At 34.4% G+C, this 19,324-nt stretch overlaps 1 protein-coding gene across 1 annotated transcript in view; it reads left to right on the forward strand.

Moving 5' to 3' along the window:
- Positions 1-230: 230 nt before the first annotated feature.
- NEGR1 (neuronal growth regulator 1) overlaps positions 231-19,324 on the forward strand; it is an 847,444-nt gene continuing 828,350 nt past the window's right edge. Inside the window, exon 1 of the mRNA XM_058716979.1 lies at positions 231-527. Coding sequence (XP_058572962.1) covers positions 352-527 — 176 coding nt within the window. The 5' untranslated portion in view covers positions 231-351. The remainder of the gene's footprint in view (positions 528-19,324) is intronic.

Below are 19,324 nucleotides of genomic sequence, written 5' to 3' on the forward strand. Positions count from 1 at the left end.
GGGGGTGGGAGGGGAGGGAGGGAGGGAAAGCGAAGAGAAGGAGGAGGGGAGGCAAAAAAAAAAAAAAAAAAAAAAAAAAAAAGAGAGAGAGAGAGAGAGAAACAACAGCCAACAACTAGAGGGGGAAGGAAAAAAAAAAAAGAAAGGAAAGAAACCCCCCACCCCCCCACCTCCCAAAACTCCCCCCACAAAATAAGAAAAAAAAAAAAAAAAAGAAAAAGAAAAAAAAAGAAAAAAAAAAAGAAAAAAAATCCTGTGGCGCGCCGCCTGGTTCCCGGGAAGACTCGCCAGCACCAGGGGGTGGGGGAGTGCGAGCTGAAAGCTGCTGGAGAGTGAGCAGCCCTAGCAGGGATGGACATGATGCTGTTGGTGCAGGGTGCTTGTTGCTCGAACCAGTGGCTGGCGGCGGTGCTCCTCAGCCTGTGCTGCCTGCTACCCTCCTGCCTCCCGGCTGGACAGAGTGTGGACTTCCCCTGGGCGGCCGTGGACAACATGATGGTCAGAAAAGGGGACACGGCGGTGCTTAGGTAGGATGAACGGCGTGCTTTTCGTACTTGTCTCAGTCTTTCTTTCTGTGTCTCTTTCCACCCTTCTTGCTTTTATTTATTTATTTATTTATTTATTTATTTAACCCCGAGTAAGAATGCTGGTGGTGATCACCATCAAAAAACCACACGGCAAGGAATACAGGTGCTGCTTCTGCCCGGTGCCTGGCACCTTGATGCTGGGGCAGGTAGGAAGCTGGACGCGTGATGCTAAAGCACTTTGCGGGAACGCCAAGTAGCCCAGGGATGAGTGAAGTGTGAGGTTTAGGAGGGGCAGGTGCCACTTTGAAACTCAATTCACAAGGTCTCTGTTTTACTGTCATGGGGTACTCGTGGAGAGTCTGACAAGTTTATCAGGTTTGTTTCTATTTTACTCTAGCCTAAGAGACTTTTCAAACTGCTGCCTCCCTGCTCCCATTTATTTTCCCTTTCACTTGGACACTTAGGCTCAATTTCTCCCTCCTCAGCTTTCTTTCTTTCCGCTGATCGTTTTCTCCCCTCTCTCTTTTCTCCCTCCTCATTTTCTTTTCCCATTTTCCCACTTCCTTCCTACTCTCCTTTTCCTCTATTGCCTCTTTTCGTCCCTTTTCTGTGCTCTCTATTCTTTCCTCCCTTTTCTATTTTCTCCTCCTGTATATCTTCACCACTCTGATTTCTGATCATATTTAACCGCCTTTCCTCCACTTTTCACCTTTCTCCATCCCTTCTTTTTCTCCCTTATTAATGTTCCTATTCCGTGGTCTTGTCTCCCTGTGTTTGACTCACATTCCCCATCCTTCTTCCCACATCCTTTCCCATCATCGTCACATACACAAGCATGTTCCCTCTGAACCCTTACAGTACCATCTTCTCACACTCACAAAGCTCTTTCCCTTAAACACACTCACTCACATACTCTCTGTTTCACATCCTCACACACACTGGCCCTTCCGTGCTCTAACAGCCACTTTCATATTCACGTTCTCTTTCACTGTTTAAAAGGCACACACTCCTTTACTGTTCCACACACTGTCACTCTCACACATGTGTACACATGGTCCCTCTCTCTATGTTTCTCTCTCTCTTTCTCTCTGTTTATCTGTCTCTTCTTTCTCCTTTCCTTCCTCCCTCTTTCCATCTTTAGCTTTACTTCTTTTTCTCACCCTTCTTTCCTCTCTTCTTTTCCCTAAGGTTGAGCACCAAAATGTTTTGTCATTAGTGAACATCCGTAGCCCGATTTTACCCCAAAGCAACACTGCAGAGTGAGATCCTGGAAACATTTTTTTTTTCTCTTGTGAAAATATGAATTGATGATCAGCGGTGCTTAGATCTAAACAAGGCTAAACACTCTTATTCCTTCATTTCTCATCGCCCTACCTTCTCCCCCTGTCACCCCCAACTGACGTACACTTCAAATCTCCCTGAAAGATCTTCTTTCTCTCCACTGGGTGGTAGTTGGCTTGTAAGTGTGGATGCACAAAATCAGTATACGCGGCATGTCTAAGGTGAAAGAGAGTAGGCTATGTTTCTGTTTGAATTGTGCAACATATTTTAAATTTAATGATCTGGGTTCTGGGTGTGGTATATGTTTTACACCTTCTGAAACATGCTTATGAGTCCAAATTTGTGTGGAATACTATAATAATTTCTGACATACCCTAATAACTAATATGCTTTTATAATATATGTTATCTTTGCTGCTGTAAATACAAAATGCCACTGAATGTATACAAAAATAACAAATAATTTGTTATAACTTTAATACCTTTTCATTGCTGGTAAAAGCTATGAATTCTATGTCACATAGAGGGTACAAATAAAATGCACATTTTCTTTTTTTTATATTAAGTTTGTTTTGGAAGTTTGAACAACAGTGGTAAGAACGAAACACTATCTTCAGAGGCTGCAAACACGTATCATGGGGGCTGCAATCTATGTGTTTGTAGCAGTGCACTGCTTATTTGCAATGAACATTAACATTTTCAACCTAAAGGGTTTGATAGACTACTTGCCTTTTGATGATATATCTTGGCATTTTATTTCTAATGAATCTAATACATGCTATGGCTAACTAAAATAGCTGGAACCACATTCTGCTTCTAGGAGACCTATATTTAGTTCACCCATCACTTACAATAGTGAAGCTTCTCTAACTAGTGGGGGCAATATCTTTCTAGTGTTATTGCTTTGGTGCAGTCCTTGTTTACTTGTGTACATGGTACCACATCCATTTATAGGCTGTGTCCTGAGTTTTGTAATATCTTAGAGAACTTTTGACTTTTAAACTTTTTAGAAAAAATAGAATCTGTCTCTTCTAAGTGATTTTTTTTTTACCGATTTCAGTGTTTATTTTTTTAATAAACAGAAAATTTTGTGTCATATGAAACAGAAATCCTATCAGCATTACTTTTTACCCACAGTAATTTGGGTAGTACAAATTCTGTAATTCTCTAGGGAGTATTCCACTTTTTACCTTTCTACATTGCTCATAGGTTTTTAAACTATTTTAATATATGCATTTATAAGAAATTTTCTCTCTGTTAAAAAAATGTTAAATTGTATGAGTTGTTTTTCTTGACTCTTCTTCTGCATCTGGCATTTACTCTGTTCATAGACCACTACAGACAGAGCTTAAGGACTAATTGAGTGTGTAAGTCAGGTGCCATATTTCTTATCAAAAGTAATGTCATAGTTATAGTTTATGTTTTTACATTGGAGACTTAGAATTATATTTGATGGTATTCTCTAATTAATTAGGAAACAAAACAAACAAAACAAAATTTACCCTCCTGCATACACCCCCTCACATCAAAGTACAAAAATCTGGTGTTCAGGAGAACACTTTACTGAATTACATGATATCATTCATTAAGCTTTACCCAGTAGGCTCTATTTTTAATGTAACACATTCCTCAAAAGTGTCTCTAATAAAAAGCAAGTAGTGGTATAGCAGTTATCAAATAACTTTAAGAGCTAAAGGCCCGAAAGTGCAAAAATGTCGGTCAGTGACTCTGTTGCTTGTGGTTACATTAATGAAACAGAAGTTTAAAGGTCAAATGATACATTTCTATCTTCTAAATGCCAGAATGTCTGTTTTAGAGAAAAAAAAAATCAAGAAAAACAAAAGTTTCCCTAAGTGGCATTATGATACGAAAGGGAAATCATTCTGTGATCTACTAACTATATGTATCATTTTATAAATCATCTTCTCTGTTTAGCTTAAATAGTGAACTTATAATGAAATTCCATTTCATAATTGCAGCATTCTTATCATTTGAATTTTGCCTTTAAAGTTAGTGAAGCAATATATTAAATGTCAAAATTCCCCTTACTTCTAATAATGTTATTCACTGATAAATCTCTGAAGGATTCACTTGAGCTATTTGGACCTTCTTGATAATGTATTTAATGATACATCTATTCAATATAGAGAATTTGGTACCTACTTTACTTAAACTTTGGATTTCATTAAATGCGTGCATGTCTTAGAGTGCATTGTAATTTGCTACAAACACAAATTAATGTTTGCATTAATTAAATATTAACTTAAATTGCTACTATGTTTAATACATATTTTATTTTATGTATTTTATGCCTAACAAAATTTGTTAATCTGCATGTGGAGAAATTAACTTTTTCTCCAGTCTTCAAATTGCATTTTGTAGCACATGGAAGATAGGAGTTAATGTTTCCTGGGGTGACATAGCAAAGAACAGAAGATGCTAGAACCACATTAGTCACATTGCAGGACCCTCTGTTTCTAGACCTGGAGAATCAAGGGGAACATAATAAGGTTCTGGATCAGTACATCAATTTCAGATGACTTTTAAAATATTGGTTTGCAGTCGCTTTAATGTGAATCAGTTGCTTTATTCGTACCTTATTAACAAACACAGCTATGTTAACATGTCCAAAATGTGTAATATTCTTTGGAAACAATACAAGGAACATCATCATTTATATCCTCACAGTGCCTGAACATTTTCTTAAATACATGTCATTTTTAAGTTAATTCTTTCAATCTGTTTCAACTTCAGCTCTTCTGTATGAATTTTGTACATTTTAAGCCGCCTTCCTGATATGAATTCAAAATATCCTATTCTCTGCTTGTCATGCTTTAATCAAAGAAAGGAAGAGAGATTCTTTTCTTAAATGTGATATCTTCTTTTACCTTAGCAAAGTTGAACACATGCTGTCATTTTAACACTGTAGGTTTGAATGGAGGTTATATGAGATCCCAATATGATATTGTAATATGAAGGACGATTTTTGCTTACAGCAGAGAACATAGGGCACATTTGCACAGAAGATATTTTCGTTGGAAGCCACAAAACTTTCACAAGTAGATTTATAAGTGGATATGATGAGTATTTATCACTTCTTGGAACTATTTGTCCTATACATTCGCCTTTTGATTAGACTACATTAATTAGTTTGGTTTGAAATGCATGCTATTGGATATAAGAAAGTAAAGGATTTATTTATGAGAATGCAGAATTACCTATAGTAGTAGAAATCAATTGTGCTGTGCTTTTGGTATATCATTGGATTGTCTAATATTGTCTGTTGAGTCATTCCTACACATTGATGCATTACATATTTCAAATACATTGTTTAACTATGTAGGTGATTTCAGTTTAGAATATTAAGGCATTATTTAAAGACCTATAAGCTTAGTAAGTAGTGTTGAACAAATATTTTAAAAATTCTGAAGTTTTTTTCCCTTCTTTAAAAAACAAGGGGAAATAGATTATCTTACTGAGTCATTTGGGAAAAATGTGTTCTAGAATACAGAATAAAATGCTACACTGTTACCTGTAGTGACTCGCAAAGCTGTTCAATTAGCATGACACATTGCTTTGTATATTAATACACAATCATTTGTTATATTAAAGGACGATGTAGTATTTTAAATTTTTTCTAGGTAAATTTATTTTGCCTAGTCTTTTCAGTTTAGAAGAATTGATAAACCCATGTGATTGTATAAATCTCTGAACACATTCATGTTAATGAACTACTTATTTTAAATAGATTGGCTTTGAAATTAAACAGCTCCATGAAATAAGTTATTTTTTTGCAATACCTGACCTCTGAAGAGCTTAGAGGAATGTTCACATCTTGTTTGTGACAGTTCTGGGCCCAATTAACCAGTCCAACCTTTGTCCTTCTGCTACCCTAGGCTATTGGAGATAAATGCTAGAGCTAATCCCTGAGACAACATTTCCCAGTCATCCACTGTCATCTGCCTTCAGGTTGTGTAGTTGCACGATGGAGGGGAGTTTGGGGAGATGAGAGGACGTGATGAGTGAGACTCTCCATTCTTCATTGCTTTGGGCAGCATCCAGCAGTGTCTCCATCTCCCAGGGGAACCTCTTTGTTCCATCCTCCACTGGATTACTGGCTCATGGACTTCTATTTACACTCTCATCTATTCATTCTCATATTTTAGGAGTAGTAGTGGCTTCCTGCTCTTCTAATTTCCTGAGCTGTCTTACCATTACCTATATGGCTTCTCAGCTTTTCTAAACACTTTGTAATCAGTTTCTTTCATTAAATCCCTCTGTTTTAATAACCTGAATGTTTTAAGTTTTGCTAGTGGAACCCTGATTGATATATAGTGAAAGGTAATATCTTCAGTTATTTTAATTATATTTGATTAAATGACTACTTTGCCCATGGCATGATAAATGTTGGTTACTAGCACTAGATATAGGACTTGTTTAGGGAGACATGCATAGAAGTTAAACCATAATGACATTAGGGCATATTACAAAGAAGAAAGATTTTCCTGCACCCAGATTATGGTGAGAATAATAAACGAAATGTGTAAATATTTAATTAAATATACATTGATTACTAATATTTGAGTTAATAATGTTACTATGGGTGGGAACATAAAGAAGTTGATGAATATATATTGGCAAGATTCAATAATTCTCTATTATTTATTTATTTATTTATTTATTTATTTATTTATTTATATTGACTGAGCAAAAGAGAAGAAGGGCTAAACCTCTGTTTGTGGATATGGGATCCGAATGCTGAGATAATTCCTACAGAGTTGCCTATTGAAATCAATAGGAATTAAAGGCTTTTCTTTTATGAAGCTTAATACCTGAGGAACTAATCAAAATTTCCAGTTTCTTATGAAGTATATAGTCATAAAAATGCACATGAGTCCAGTGTTTTGGCCACTGTAGAAATTAGTCTCTCAAGCCATTTGAATCTTATGATTAGAAATCAGATCACTTTTCTATAATATCCTGTTAAGACATAAATTAAGACATAAATTCGTTAATAAGGTTTTCTTTTTTTTTATATATCTTTCTTCTTAACCGAGTATTAGACCATGTGACATCTTCTCTAATTTCTTCAAAATACCTTCTGAAAGGCACTTATGTAGGTGTCTGGTTCCAATATAAACAAGCATTCACGATAAAGTTCTACCTTTGGTATATTTCTCCATACTTTTGCAAAAAGATGGCATCTTAAAACCATCATTGATGAACTGACTCTCTCAAGGATGCTTAAGAGAGGATTTCTGAATTGGGAGGGAACTTGGACTTCTTGATCTCTGCCATGACATCCATTTTAAAGTTTTGCTGATCTATTATAGATTGTCATTGACACTTCCTACATATAAGAGAAAATAGAATTTATTGCTCTTTGTACCTGGGAGAATCATATTACCTGCCTTTTGGCTTTTGTATAGGAAATTTTAAATTGGGTCACATGCTTTTTTGTCTGGTATTTTATGGATTTCAAATTCACCAGTGGAAACAAGAACTTCTCAAACTACTGGAGAGTAAAATGTAGGATTTTCCTATATGGCCATAATTATTATCAAACTAGATTTTAATTTTTTTTAATGTTTTTATTTATTTTTGAAGGAGAGAGAGAAAGAGAGAGACAGAGCATGAGCGGGGGAGGAGCAGAGAGAGAGGGAGACGCAGAATTCGAGGCAGGCTCCAGGTTCTAAGCTGTCAGCACAGAGCCCAATGTAGGGCTCAGACTCACGAACTGTGAGATTATGACCTGAGCCAAAGTCAGATGCCTAACTGACTGAGCCACCCAGGCGCCCCTCAAACTAGATTTTAATTAGTCCCTTATATCTAAAAATGTAGTATCATTTGCAAGATATTGAAGAAATTTACTAACAGCAGTTTTTTTGATATTTTGTTAAAATGTACTTTCCTGTTCTTTGCTAATTTTGATATACAAACCACCTGAGTGTGTAAGTGCTATGACTCTTGTTCATCTATTCCTAGACCTTAATACAGAACCTTACATTTTTCAGGCTAACATCTACTATTTTTTACATTAGTGAATCCTTGGAAGAATAAGCAAAGGGATAAATGTATTTGTTCTTTAGTTTATTAATTGTTTCACATTTAATGATTGTATTATATTTAATACTGTGGCAGAGCTACATGTTTATAGTGATTAAGTACTTTTTATTGAATCTATATGTCAAGAGTCTCTGCCTTAAGTAATTCCTGCAGAAGTCCTAGTGGGTTAAGATACATACATTGGAATCACTCAGTATCTTTTAATTGCAGTGCATAACCTACTAGTGGGTCTTGAAGAAAGGTACTGGATACTAAAGGTATTTTTAAAATTAAATGTACCAAATAGAGTAGAAGGCATTTTGTGTAATAAAGGTAAGTCTTGTCTGATAAAACTTTAGTGTGTGTGTGTTTATATGTGTGTGTGTGTGTGTGTGTGTGTGTGTGCATGCACATGCTGTGGCAAGATTTTAGATGTATTACTGAGGGCTTCAGCAGGGAGAGTTTGAGACACAGTGGTATGGTTGTAAGATTTTGAATTGTGGTTATAATTTTAAGAAGATCCAAGATTTTAAGTTATATAGGAAGACTTTTGCCATTTGCAATTATAATCATCAGATAAGAAAGACAGTTCAAAGTAGCAAAATGTCTGTTGTGACCTCCTAACATTTTTTTTCTGTTTCTACCTCAACCCGTGGAGCTTCTTTTTCCTTTCTCCTAAGGATTCAATTAAATCAAATCAATAAAGATACAGGGGTAGAGAGAACTGGCTGATAACTCTCAATTATGAAAAGTAGCTATATGCCCCAAACCAGAGCAGCACTTTTGTATCATTCCAACCATCTCCCAGAGGCAGGTCAACAGTACTTTATAAACCACAGGGTATTGATACTAGCTGATAGAATTTTAATGTGGTCATATGGCTCTGATTTATAATGTTGAAGAGGTTATCTATTAGCATAGTGGTTTCTAAGCCATATCAAGTCCTGAATCCTGACAGAGGACCTTTGATGCTCTTAAGCATCCAGCTGGCATGGGAATTTGTCTTTTAATCACTTTTTCTAGGAAAAGGGGAATATAGGAAAGGAGGAGTTTGGCAGGATTGCCAGTGTTAAGTGTTGCTCTTTTGAACAGTAGCCAGTGCATTATACTTTTCAGATAGCTGGTAATTTGTTCAATTTAAGGAAAATGTTTATAACCCTTTTCGGTCCAGAACTAAATTGTTCTTCAGTGAATTTCACTAAGTTGTTTGGATATAGGTCCAGTGTCCATGATGATGCTACAAGATAGGGTTTCTTTAAAGCTATTGCCATAAAGTACTGAAAAGTTTTGGATGATTTAAAAGGGCCATGGGAAAAATGTGTTCTGTTGTCTTCAGAAACTCCTTTCCTCTCATTCAGCTAAATTAAATTTAGAGATATTAAAAGGATTTAAGAGACATTGTGAACATAAGAACAATAATCAGAAGACAAGAATATTGTTTGTATATTCTTTGCAATAACACTACATACTGTTGTATTGGGATATTAAATGAATAAATCAAAGGAATCATAACGTTTTCCTAATCTTATAGATAAAATATTTCTTATAGGAGAACATATTTAGATATATTTGATTTGTAAGTAACCTGTTTTCCATTAATGTCTTGGTAATTGATCAGCAGAGTTGATGGCACCTCTACTGGTTAACATATTGCTTGACACATTATTAGTGTTGACTGAAGCACTCAAAGGAGAGAAGGAGTAATGGGCAAGGGAGGAAGGTGAGGAAGGAAAGTGTTATGCTATGTGAGTGACTTCTGATCAAATACCTAAAATTTTGAATCACTGGGATGACATAAAATTAAGCCCACAATTTGTACTATATTATAATAAAAATGAAATAATAAAAAAAATACTATTTGTAATAAAAAGAATACATTATAGTAAAATAATTCCCATAAAATGAATACATTTCATTTTATATAATTCATCAAATAATTGGAATAATCCTAAACCTACACGCTTCCCATAATAAAGTGATGTATGTTATACAAACTGAAGTTCCAAAATCGTATTTTACATTCGGATATATGTCTCCCTTCCAAGCTACTAGTCCATTTATATTTGTTTTAAAAAATACCTAATAACTCCATACCTTGGCCTGCAGTGCGGTCAAGGGCTAATTTTTTGGAATATGTTCACAACAGGAAATTATATATAAATCTTTGAATAATTGCTCTCCTGTCTTATTGAGCATATGTCACTGATCGATATTTTTTTGCTCATACATCATTAATGTGGAATAATAGATATAAAAAGTTACTTTTGCTTATGCACAGAGTTTATCTCCTTTGGTATTGTTTAGTTGTATTGAAACCTGTCATGCTTTGAGGTATCCAGAATGATAGTTATGAGAATTTGAGTTCCTACTTCTCTACTTACTGGCTACATGACCTTGAACAAATAAATGCCTTACCCTCACTTTGTATGTCCTTAACAGAACTACATGGATTATATGAGATAATACACATAAAATGCTACCACAGTAACTACCACGTAGTAAGCACTAAATTTATATTAGATAATAATTTTGTGTTGCTTTTCTTCTCCTACTCTTAATCTGAAATTTGTTGTCACTATTTACTTATTGGTATGGGTATATATTTCCCCATTTAAATCATTGATTCAATTATGTGTGAAGCATAATTTACAATATGCTTCACAATTGTACAACGGTACAATATTCAATGAATATATATTTTTGCTATGATTTTGTTAAAATAACACTTGTTGAACCCCAGGGTGTCAGATAGTGAGCTGTGACTGAACAACAAAACCACAAGGGAGACTGAATGAAGTAGAGATGTTTATTACTCACAGGTCCTGGAGGAAGCACATGGCATACTGCCAGGGGCCTTATGGGAAATCCAGGTAGAGAGATCAGCTGAACTGGAGTACATACTTTTATGAGGGTTGATGGGTGGAGTGTTTTGGGGTCTTGGTTCAGATCAGGTCAATTCTAACCAAAAAGAGTAGAGTTTTATCTTAGCTTTGCACAAGGGGAAGGTACACAAGAGGAGGCAGGAGAGAATGTTGCTCACAAGGACTCCTTGAGGAAGTGGTATCAGGAACTTGGATTTGCTTATGTCTCTTCTGGAGATGCACAAGTGAAGGGGCTAGTGTCAGTGCGTTCAAGGCCCCTGCGTGCTACTTGGCAGCAATAACATGGGACAGTTTAGCTAAACACTTGGCATTTTGTATTTTAAAGATTCTGTTCAGTGGACATGATTGTGTTTTTGTTATTGAGCCTGATAAGCAAATGCAGTAACTCCAGGAACCACAAATTTTATGCTCAACAGACTGATGGTGATTTGACAAACTTAACATAAAAGTAAGAATATCACTGTAATTAGGTGGTCACATGAAACATCGAGAACAGAGGAAGAAATGAAAAGAGACAGAAGAGAAGACATGAGAGGGATTAGAAAGTACAATATGATGGCAGTGGAATAGTTAGAGGGTGAAGATTAACATTTGTGACAGTTTAGGAGAGAAGAGGTGATAACTGGTGACAACATTGGAATAGTCGATAAGAGGGTGAGAATAAAAAAGAAGCCAAATGTGTGTTCTGGATAGGGTAGCAAATAATTCTTCAGGATTAGATATGCCCTTACGTTTCTTTAGGGCATCTGTATGTATGCTGAAGGCAGTACAGTTAGAAGTAGTCTGTATGGGCAAGAACTTTCCATCTATATTGCCATTTTATTCATAGACAATACACTTAGGAGAAGCTCAGAAAATACGCTTGCTTTAATTTTGCATATTTGCCAAATGCATAGCAGAGTGATTTAGGTTCATAATCATGACAAAGCCATCATCATCATGATTCAGATTTCAACTAACAGTCACTGTGTACCTACTATATATGACATACTTTCACAACAATATGCAATAAGTTATTGCTTTCCCAGTTTTATAGCCAAGTAAATTCAGGCTTAGAAAAATAAGTTAACCTGTCCCAGGTAAAACGGATAGTAGCTGAGCGAGAATTCAAATCTAGATCCTTTTATCCCAAGTTCCATGGCTTTTCTACTATCTTGTGTCTCTTACTAAGAAAAAGATCAAAACAATGAGTGAATTTATTGCTAATTCATCTATTAAACACTTATTAAGCACTAGCTGCATTTTATTTGCTGATTAGCCAAAAATGATAAAAAAAAAATCAAGGTATGTTATATGTATGAGGAAAAATGAGAGATTGTAAGTGAGATTAAATGCATACATCTATTACATACTCAAGTGATTGGAAAATAGTGAATTCTTAAAATTATAAATATTATGAAATAAAATCTCTCATCCAATGATTTCATCCCTATAAGAATGTTTATAAACCGATATGTTTATAAAAAATATCATTCTAGGTGCTAAAATTAAAATACTTGTCTCCAAGTTGGTTATGAACTTAAATGTTAACAAATACGAATTTGTAAAATAGTAATGAAAAAAGTTATGCATTTCTATAACCATTTATTTAGGCTCATTAATTTTTGAGTTCCTTTTTACTTTTGACATTACTGTAAAACATTTTTCTCCCTTGAGTAAAAATGCTCAAATGATATTTTCATCACATACTTATTTGTGACCCTTTTAAAATACATCTCAGTGTATAAAATAAACAAAAGTCATAATCTTGTAACTATGTCTGGAATCTTTCAGAAGGAGTATGTTGACATGGTTAAATATTTCTTATTTAAACTTGTGCTTAACATTTATTATTTTTAAATCCACAAGAATTGTTTTAATTCTATTTTGCTTCTGTACTTTTAAAAATAATATTTTAACTGATTAGAAAGGAGTGTATTTACCCAATCTGCATGTAAATGTCAGCTTTTAAGAACGTTGACTGCTTTACTGTATGATAAAATAATGCAGCAAGTGTGGAATTTTGTTGAATTCCAATTGGAATTCTTTTAAATATTTTCCAATTTGAGCAACTGTTTAAGTATATTTCATCCACAGTGTATTTCACTGGGACAAGTTGGTTTGAGGAGTACTTGACAGGGTAACAGGGTCCTTGAAGTGTATAATGTCATCCTTAGAATCACTCTGCTTTATTTATTTATTTATTTATTTATTTATTTATTTATTTAATTTTTTATGTTTATTCATTTTTGAGAGACAGAGAGAGAGTGTGAGCAGGGAGGGGCAGAGAGAGAGGGAGACTCTCAGCTGTCAGCTGTCTGCACAGGGGCCAAACTCAGGAACAGCGAGTTCATGGTCTGAGCCGAAGTCTCAGATGCTCAACCGATTGAGCCACCCAGACCCCCCTAGAGAATTAGATTTCTTTTTTTTTTCCCAAGGGATACAGGAGTACTGATGCATAGGGGCACTTGTACCCCAATGTTTATAGCAGCACTCTCAACAATAGCCGAATTGTGGAAAGAGCCTAAATGTCCATCAACTGATGAATGGATAAAGAAATTGTGGTTTATATACACAATGGAGTACCATGTGGCAATGAGAAAGAATGAAATATGGCCCTTTGTAGCAACGTGGATGGAAGTGGAGAGTGTGATGCTAAGTGAAATAAGCCATACAGAGAAAGACAGATACCATATGTTTTCACTCTTATGTGGATCCTGAGAAACTTGACTCTGCTTTATTTTGAATCACAACTTTGCCACTAACTGGGACAGGACAAAATGCTTGCTCCCTGTACCTATTCCCTGATCTGTACAGTTGAGATAATAATAATGCATATTTTACAGAGTTGTTATGAGGATTTATTTATATAAAACTTGTGAATTACTTAAAACTGTGCCTGGCTCACAGTGAATACTTATTAGTAAATATTAGTAAATTATTACATGTTGATATAGTTCATATAATTTGACGGGCAAGAAGAAAGTTTATTTTCAGATATATTCTCCATACAAATTAGATTTACCAATAGACAATCAAATCTTGGTTTTAAATGAAACCAAGGGATGATGGATGTCTTTATACTGTATAAACATCCTTTAGGAAAATTACTGTTTTTAAGTTTTCAGATTTCAAAGTTAGAGCAATGCTGATTCTTTTACTTCCTAGTTGTTGTGTGTTCAGGCAGTTTACTTAACTTCTCAAAGCCTTGGTTACCTATATAAAGGGGATGAATCCGTGCTTCATAGAGTTACTATGAGGATCAAAGGAGGAAATTTACATAAAACACTTAGTACCTTGCCAGATATAGTATGTGATTGTTAGCTTTTTGTTATTACTATTAATATTGTTGTGTTAACTTTATTGTATAGCTAATTATTTCAGAAAATCACTTTAAATGAAAAAAAAAAGAAATCTACAAACACAAAAATCTCATGATAAAAATCAGAAATTACTGAGAACTGAGGACTAAGAACAATAAAACAGGTGAGTGATAACAAAAGATAAATTTTGCCTGCATTGCAATTTTGCCTAAGACAAAACTACATACAAGAACAGTTTTATTTGTCCCTCATTATTGTCAGTGAACGTTTATTAGGCTTACCCATGGTCATGCTCTTGTAAGGGTCCATTAAATAGACACGACACTTACTCTTTAGGAGGATATAATGAAATGTATTCTTTCTATGTATAAACTATCTTCCTATGTACTAAGTTTGTTGTGTTGGAAAACTGTACTGTTGCTGTGGAATATAATAAAAGTTTCTCCTCTTGTTACAGATGAGATAAAAACTCTACCATGGTTTTGAGAGGTAGCATTTAAATACTAAAGTCCACTATAGTTTAGGTGATATCTTCATGAGCCATAAAATGTGTTCAGTTCCTACAAGGTATCAAGATTTGACTGAATGTGCACAGGAAAAAGGGGATTTGAGGAACAAATGATAAATATAGGTCAATGTACTAAAGGAGAAGAGGAGAGAAAATAGTAGTATGGAGAGGACCTTTAGGTGCTATCTAGACTCAAACCCTCTTTATCTTCATCTGTGAGCCATTTCTTTAGGAAGCTGGATATTTCCCTTTATATCCTCAGCACCTAGCACAGTGCCTTAATTAAATCTATAGTATTGAAATAAAAAGAATTGCTCTGAATAGCTCCTTGTTTTTAACGTATTTTTCTTTCTTTTTTTAAGTTTATTTATTTATTTTGAGAAAGAGAGTAAGAGCACGAAAGCAAGGGAGGAGCAGAGAGAGGGAGAGAGAGAATTCCAAGCAGGCTGACATGGGGCTCATAAAATGTGAGATCATGATCTAAGCCAAAATCAAGAGTCAGACGTTTAACTGACTAAGCCCAGGCACCCCTAATGCAATTTTCTAATGCTGATTGTATATGCATGGTAAATGCTGACATATTCACACTGCAAACTTTGGCTTGATTAGGATTAGTCATAAAGCCATTTATTTGTGCTTGTCATAGTTCAGATTACATGGTACATAAAGGAAAACCAAAACAAATAAATATATATGATAATAAAAAGCTTAGAATCAAGCAGAAAAACACTATCATACTCTATATTGAGATACACTTTTTAGGGAACTTCCATTACTTACTCTCCCTTGTGGTCCTCAGAAAGGCTCAATGAGGAGAGAATTATAAAAGAGAAAAAATAACCAAGGTCATGGAACTATTTAGAAAACAACCTAAATGAGATATCCTGGCTGCTAGTCTATTGTTCTCATGAAACTAAAAAAGTGACAGGTGAATCAGTACATAAAAATATGTTAGTGCTTTTATAATTTAATATATTAGATTATTTTGCACTTATAGGCTATTTTCTCAGTACTAATTACCCTTTTAAAAAATTTTTAAAGTTGAGTTGCAAAATAGCTAAAAACCACATTCTATATGTTTGCATCATGTTCATTACAAACCTGTATTAGTAAGTTATATAATAATTTAGTCACAGTACCCTATGAGCTTCATGGTAATAGCTAATTTTATTTCATAAGTGCCTATAGTGTGTGTGTGTGTGTGTGTGTGTGTGTGTGTGTGTGTGTGAATGAATCTTTCTTTTGAGGCCATAATTACTCTTGATTATTTTAATGAAACTAGATGCCCTGGGGGTGGTGGTGAGCCAATGTTCAGACACACACACATGGCCAACATATAGCTCTAAAAGCCTATTCCAGAGTTACTCAATCTTGACACTACTGATATTGTGGGTTAGTTAATTCTTTGTTGTGGGGGATGTCCTGTGCATTGAGGATTTTTAGCAATATCCTTGGCCTCTATCCATTTCATACTAGTAGCACCCAAACCCCTGAGTTATGGCAACCAAAAAGGTCTCCATGTATTGTCAAATGTCTCCTGGTAGGCAAAATCACCTCTGGTCAAGAACCATTTAATCATAGCCCAACAGTCCTTGATTCATTGACCCATGGTTAATCAAACTTGCATGAAAGGAGATTTGAGAATGGCTGGGAATATTAGGAGATATCTGTTTGTGGTCTATTGTCATCCTTTACTCAGGATCCTTCACACTTGTTTTCTTTTTTTATTTTTAAATTTACTTTTTAATTTATTTTTTTTATTTTTTAGAGAAGAGTGAGCAAGTGGGGAAGAGGGACAGAGGGAAAGAGAGAAAGAATATTAAACAAGCTCCATGCCAAGTGTGGAGCCTGACATGGGGGTAGATCCCACGACCCTGGGATCATGACCTGAGCTGAAATCAAGAGTATGATGCTCAACTGATTGAACCACCCAGGTGCCCAGAATCCTTGACACTATCATCTTTACCATAAAACAGTGACAAATACTTTTTCTAAATTAGAGAATTTTAAATGTGGTTACTCTGCCAAGAAAGTTTAGTTATTTATCTGGGGAAATGATTCCTAAATATGTGACCTTTAGATTTTCATTCTTTACAAATATAAAATATCTAGTCTTTACCAGCTTTGGTTCCAAAGAAAGAATGATCAGGCAAGTGTTGTGGCCTCAAGTTACAGTTAGTATCTCTGGACATAGGACATAAAATAGAGCACAAAACAGATGTGCATCCCCAAACCAGTGAGTGAGAAAGAGTTACTTCAGTAGGTATTTTGTAGCAGTGAATATTAGGTTGCTTTCCCCTTTTACCCTTCAATTTGTCCTGATTGAAAAACTGCTACTAAAAAAAAAAAAAGAAAGAAAAAAAAGTATGGGGATATAAATAAGTCTCAAAATATGGGGAGGAAGGACATGGAATTTGGATACATATATCAATATGGCATCACTTATGTATATTTACATTAATATTTCTATAAAAACTGTGATGCTAATAAGTTACCCTTTATTAAGTGCTTACACGTGTATTTATTTTTTCATTCAATACTTACTCAACCTTGTAAACTAAGAAATGTTATTATGAGCTATTCTTATCTGTTTGGCTAAAAAAAAAAATAGACGTGAATGAACTAAACCACAGGTCTTAATTTGGACTTAAGTCAGGGTTTGACCTACTCTAGAATATATTTGGTTAACAACTCCAATTTATGGATTTTGTGTGCACATTGCATTTTTATTTATCTTTTAATAAAGATTCAGATTTCAGAGTTAAGCTACATTATTTCTCTAATCAGGTAAACAAAATTTGATTAAAAACAGTAAATAAAACTAAAAAAATTGTTTATGCACAGAATATATATTCTAGTTTTTACATAAATTTTAGCTCATTAATTTTTCTCCTCCTTCTGTGAACTGCAGTAATGAAATAGATGTTAGGAAACAAATTATCTTTGATATGTATACAGTAATGAAGTTACATGGCTAGAGTAATTATAATTCATATTCAATTTCAATTTCAAATATGTATTTTCTACCTCCTCATCAGTTTAAGCCAGATAAAGTAGATAAACAAACAAAAAGCACATTCTTCTTCTTTTCTGTTACAAGTGGGGTAAAGGGAAATGATCTGGCCAGCTGGTGCAGAGTTAAAATTTACAGTAAATGGCAGTGAAAACAGACTTGTTTGGAATCTCCAGCTGGATGAGCATTGTGTCAACACTTTTGTGATATTTCTTGATGATATCATGTTAGTCTGAAGAGCACTTAGCAGACACTAATTATCATATGGTGAACACTCTTAAGATGAAAAGGTGAAAATCTATTCAGTATGTGCAATGCATGCAGAGTTCAATTGTTAATCTAAACTGCAAGCTACAAAGACAATGTTTTGGTGATAGTTTAGGTGTGAACAAAACAGTTATTGTGCATTGTTCTGTAAAATATACATTTCCCAGTGATTGGATTCCAATTTCTATTATTTTTGTTAATGAGTGGGTCGAATAGTTTAGCTCTATTTATTGCAGTTCATGTTATTGTGCAAACGCCATATAAAACTCAACACACACATTTCTAGATTGCTCTACTGTATGATTTTCAGCTATCATTTAATTGGGAGAAAAAATGAGAAATATATACTTTATATTCCATAACAGTTTAGTGCTTTAAAATTAATACATATTTTTGATGACATAGTAGACATTTTTATTTTTTTTTATTTTTATTTTTTTTTATTTTTGGGACAGAGAGAAACAGAGCATGAACGGGGGAGGGACAGAGAGAGAGGGAGACACAGAATCGGAAACAGGCTCCAGGCTCCGAGCCATCAGCCCAGAGCCTGACGCGGGGCTCGAACTCACGGACCGCGAGATCGTGACCTGGCTGAAGTCGGACGCTTAACCGACTGCGCCACCCAGGCGCCCCAATAGTAGACATTTTTAAATAAGAAATATTAAGTATTATACATGAGATAGAGAACATTAATGCTCAGAGTAAGTTAAGGTGTCTTTTTTTTTTTTTTTTTTTTTTTGGTGATTTTAAGATGGTGTATTTTTAAAAATTTTATTCTGGCTATAGTTTCATTACTTAATTCATTTATTCATTTAGTATCTATTTAATACCTAATATGTACCAGCTATTTAACTATTATTTCATGATTCTGTAAATAAAATAACTGATTAATCATGAATTTGATCTGAATAATCTTTCATTCATGCTACCTATTATTCAAATCATTTGTAAGTGAAATCAATTACTTCAACAGCAACAAAATTTTAATAATGGTGTTCATTTTAGATTAGTACAGAATAGGTAGTATTTAACTTACCTGTACTTTCTACTCATAAATGGATCTGATCACAGATTTATTTTTCATAAGCCTTCAACTTCATTTCAGAGCATACCAATTGTCATTAACCGAGTTGACAGACTGACATAATGAAAGATTGAGCATTTGAGAAAAATAGAAAACCTGTGAACAAGGCAATAAAAAACCCTACAAAAACATATTAAAATATAGATAGAAATATATCTAATTTCATTTAATTACATGTATAGACTTGGATATATAAATCTTTCCAGGGGCTATATGAAGTAGGAATGGTGGTCAAGTTTCTGGAAAATTCTCTAGAAAGAAGATGAAAAATACAAGTTTTTAAAGAAAGAATAGATATAGTTTAATCAAAAGAAAAGCACAAGACACTTTACGTAAAATGTGTCAACATTTTACTGGTTTTGTAACATGTTTAACCGTATGTTAAATAAAATGCTTTTTTCTTGATGTATACATGA

Source organism: Neofelis nebulosa, chromosome 2 (assembly GCF_028018385.1).
Source record: "Neofelis nebulosa isolate mNeoNeb1 chromosome 2, mNeoNeb1.pri, whole genome shotgun sequence".
Taxonomy (NCBI): domain Eukaryota; kingdom Metazoa; phylum Chordata; class Mammalia; order Carnivora; family Felidae; genus Neofelis; species Neofelis nebulosa.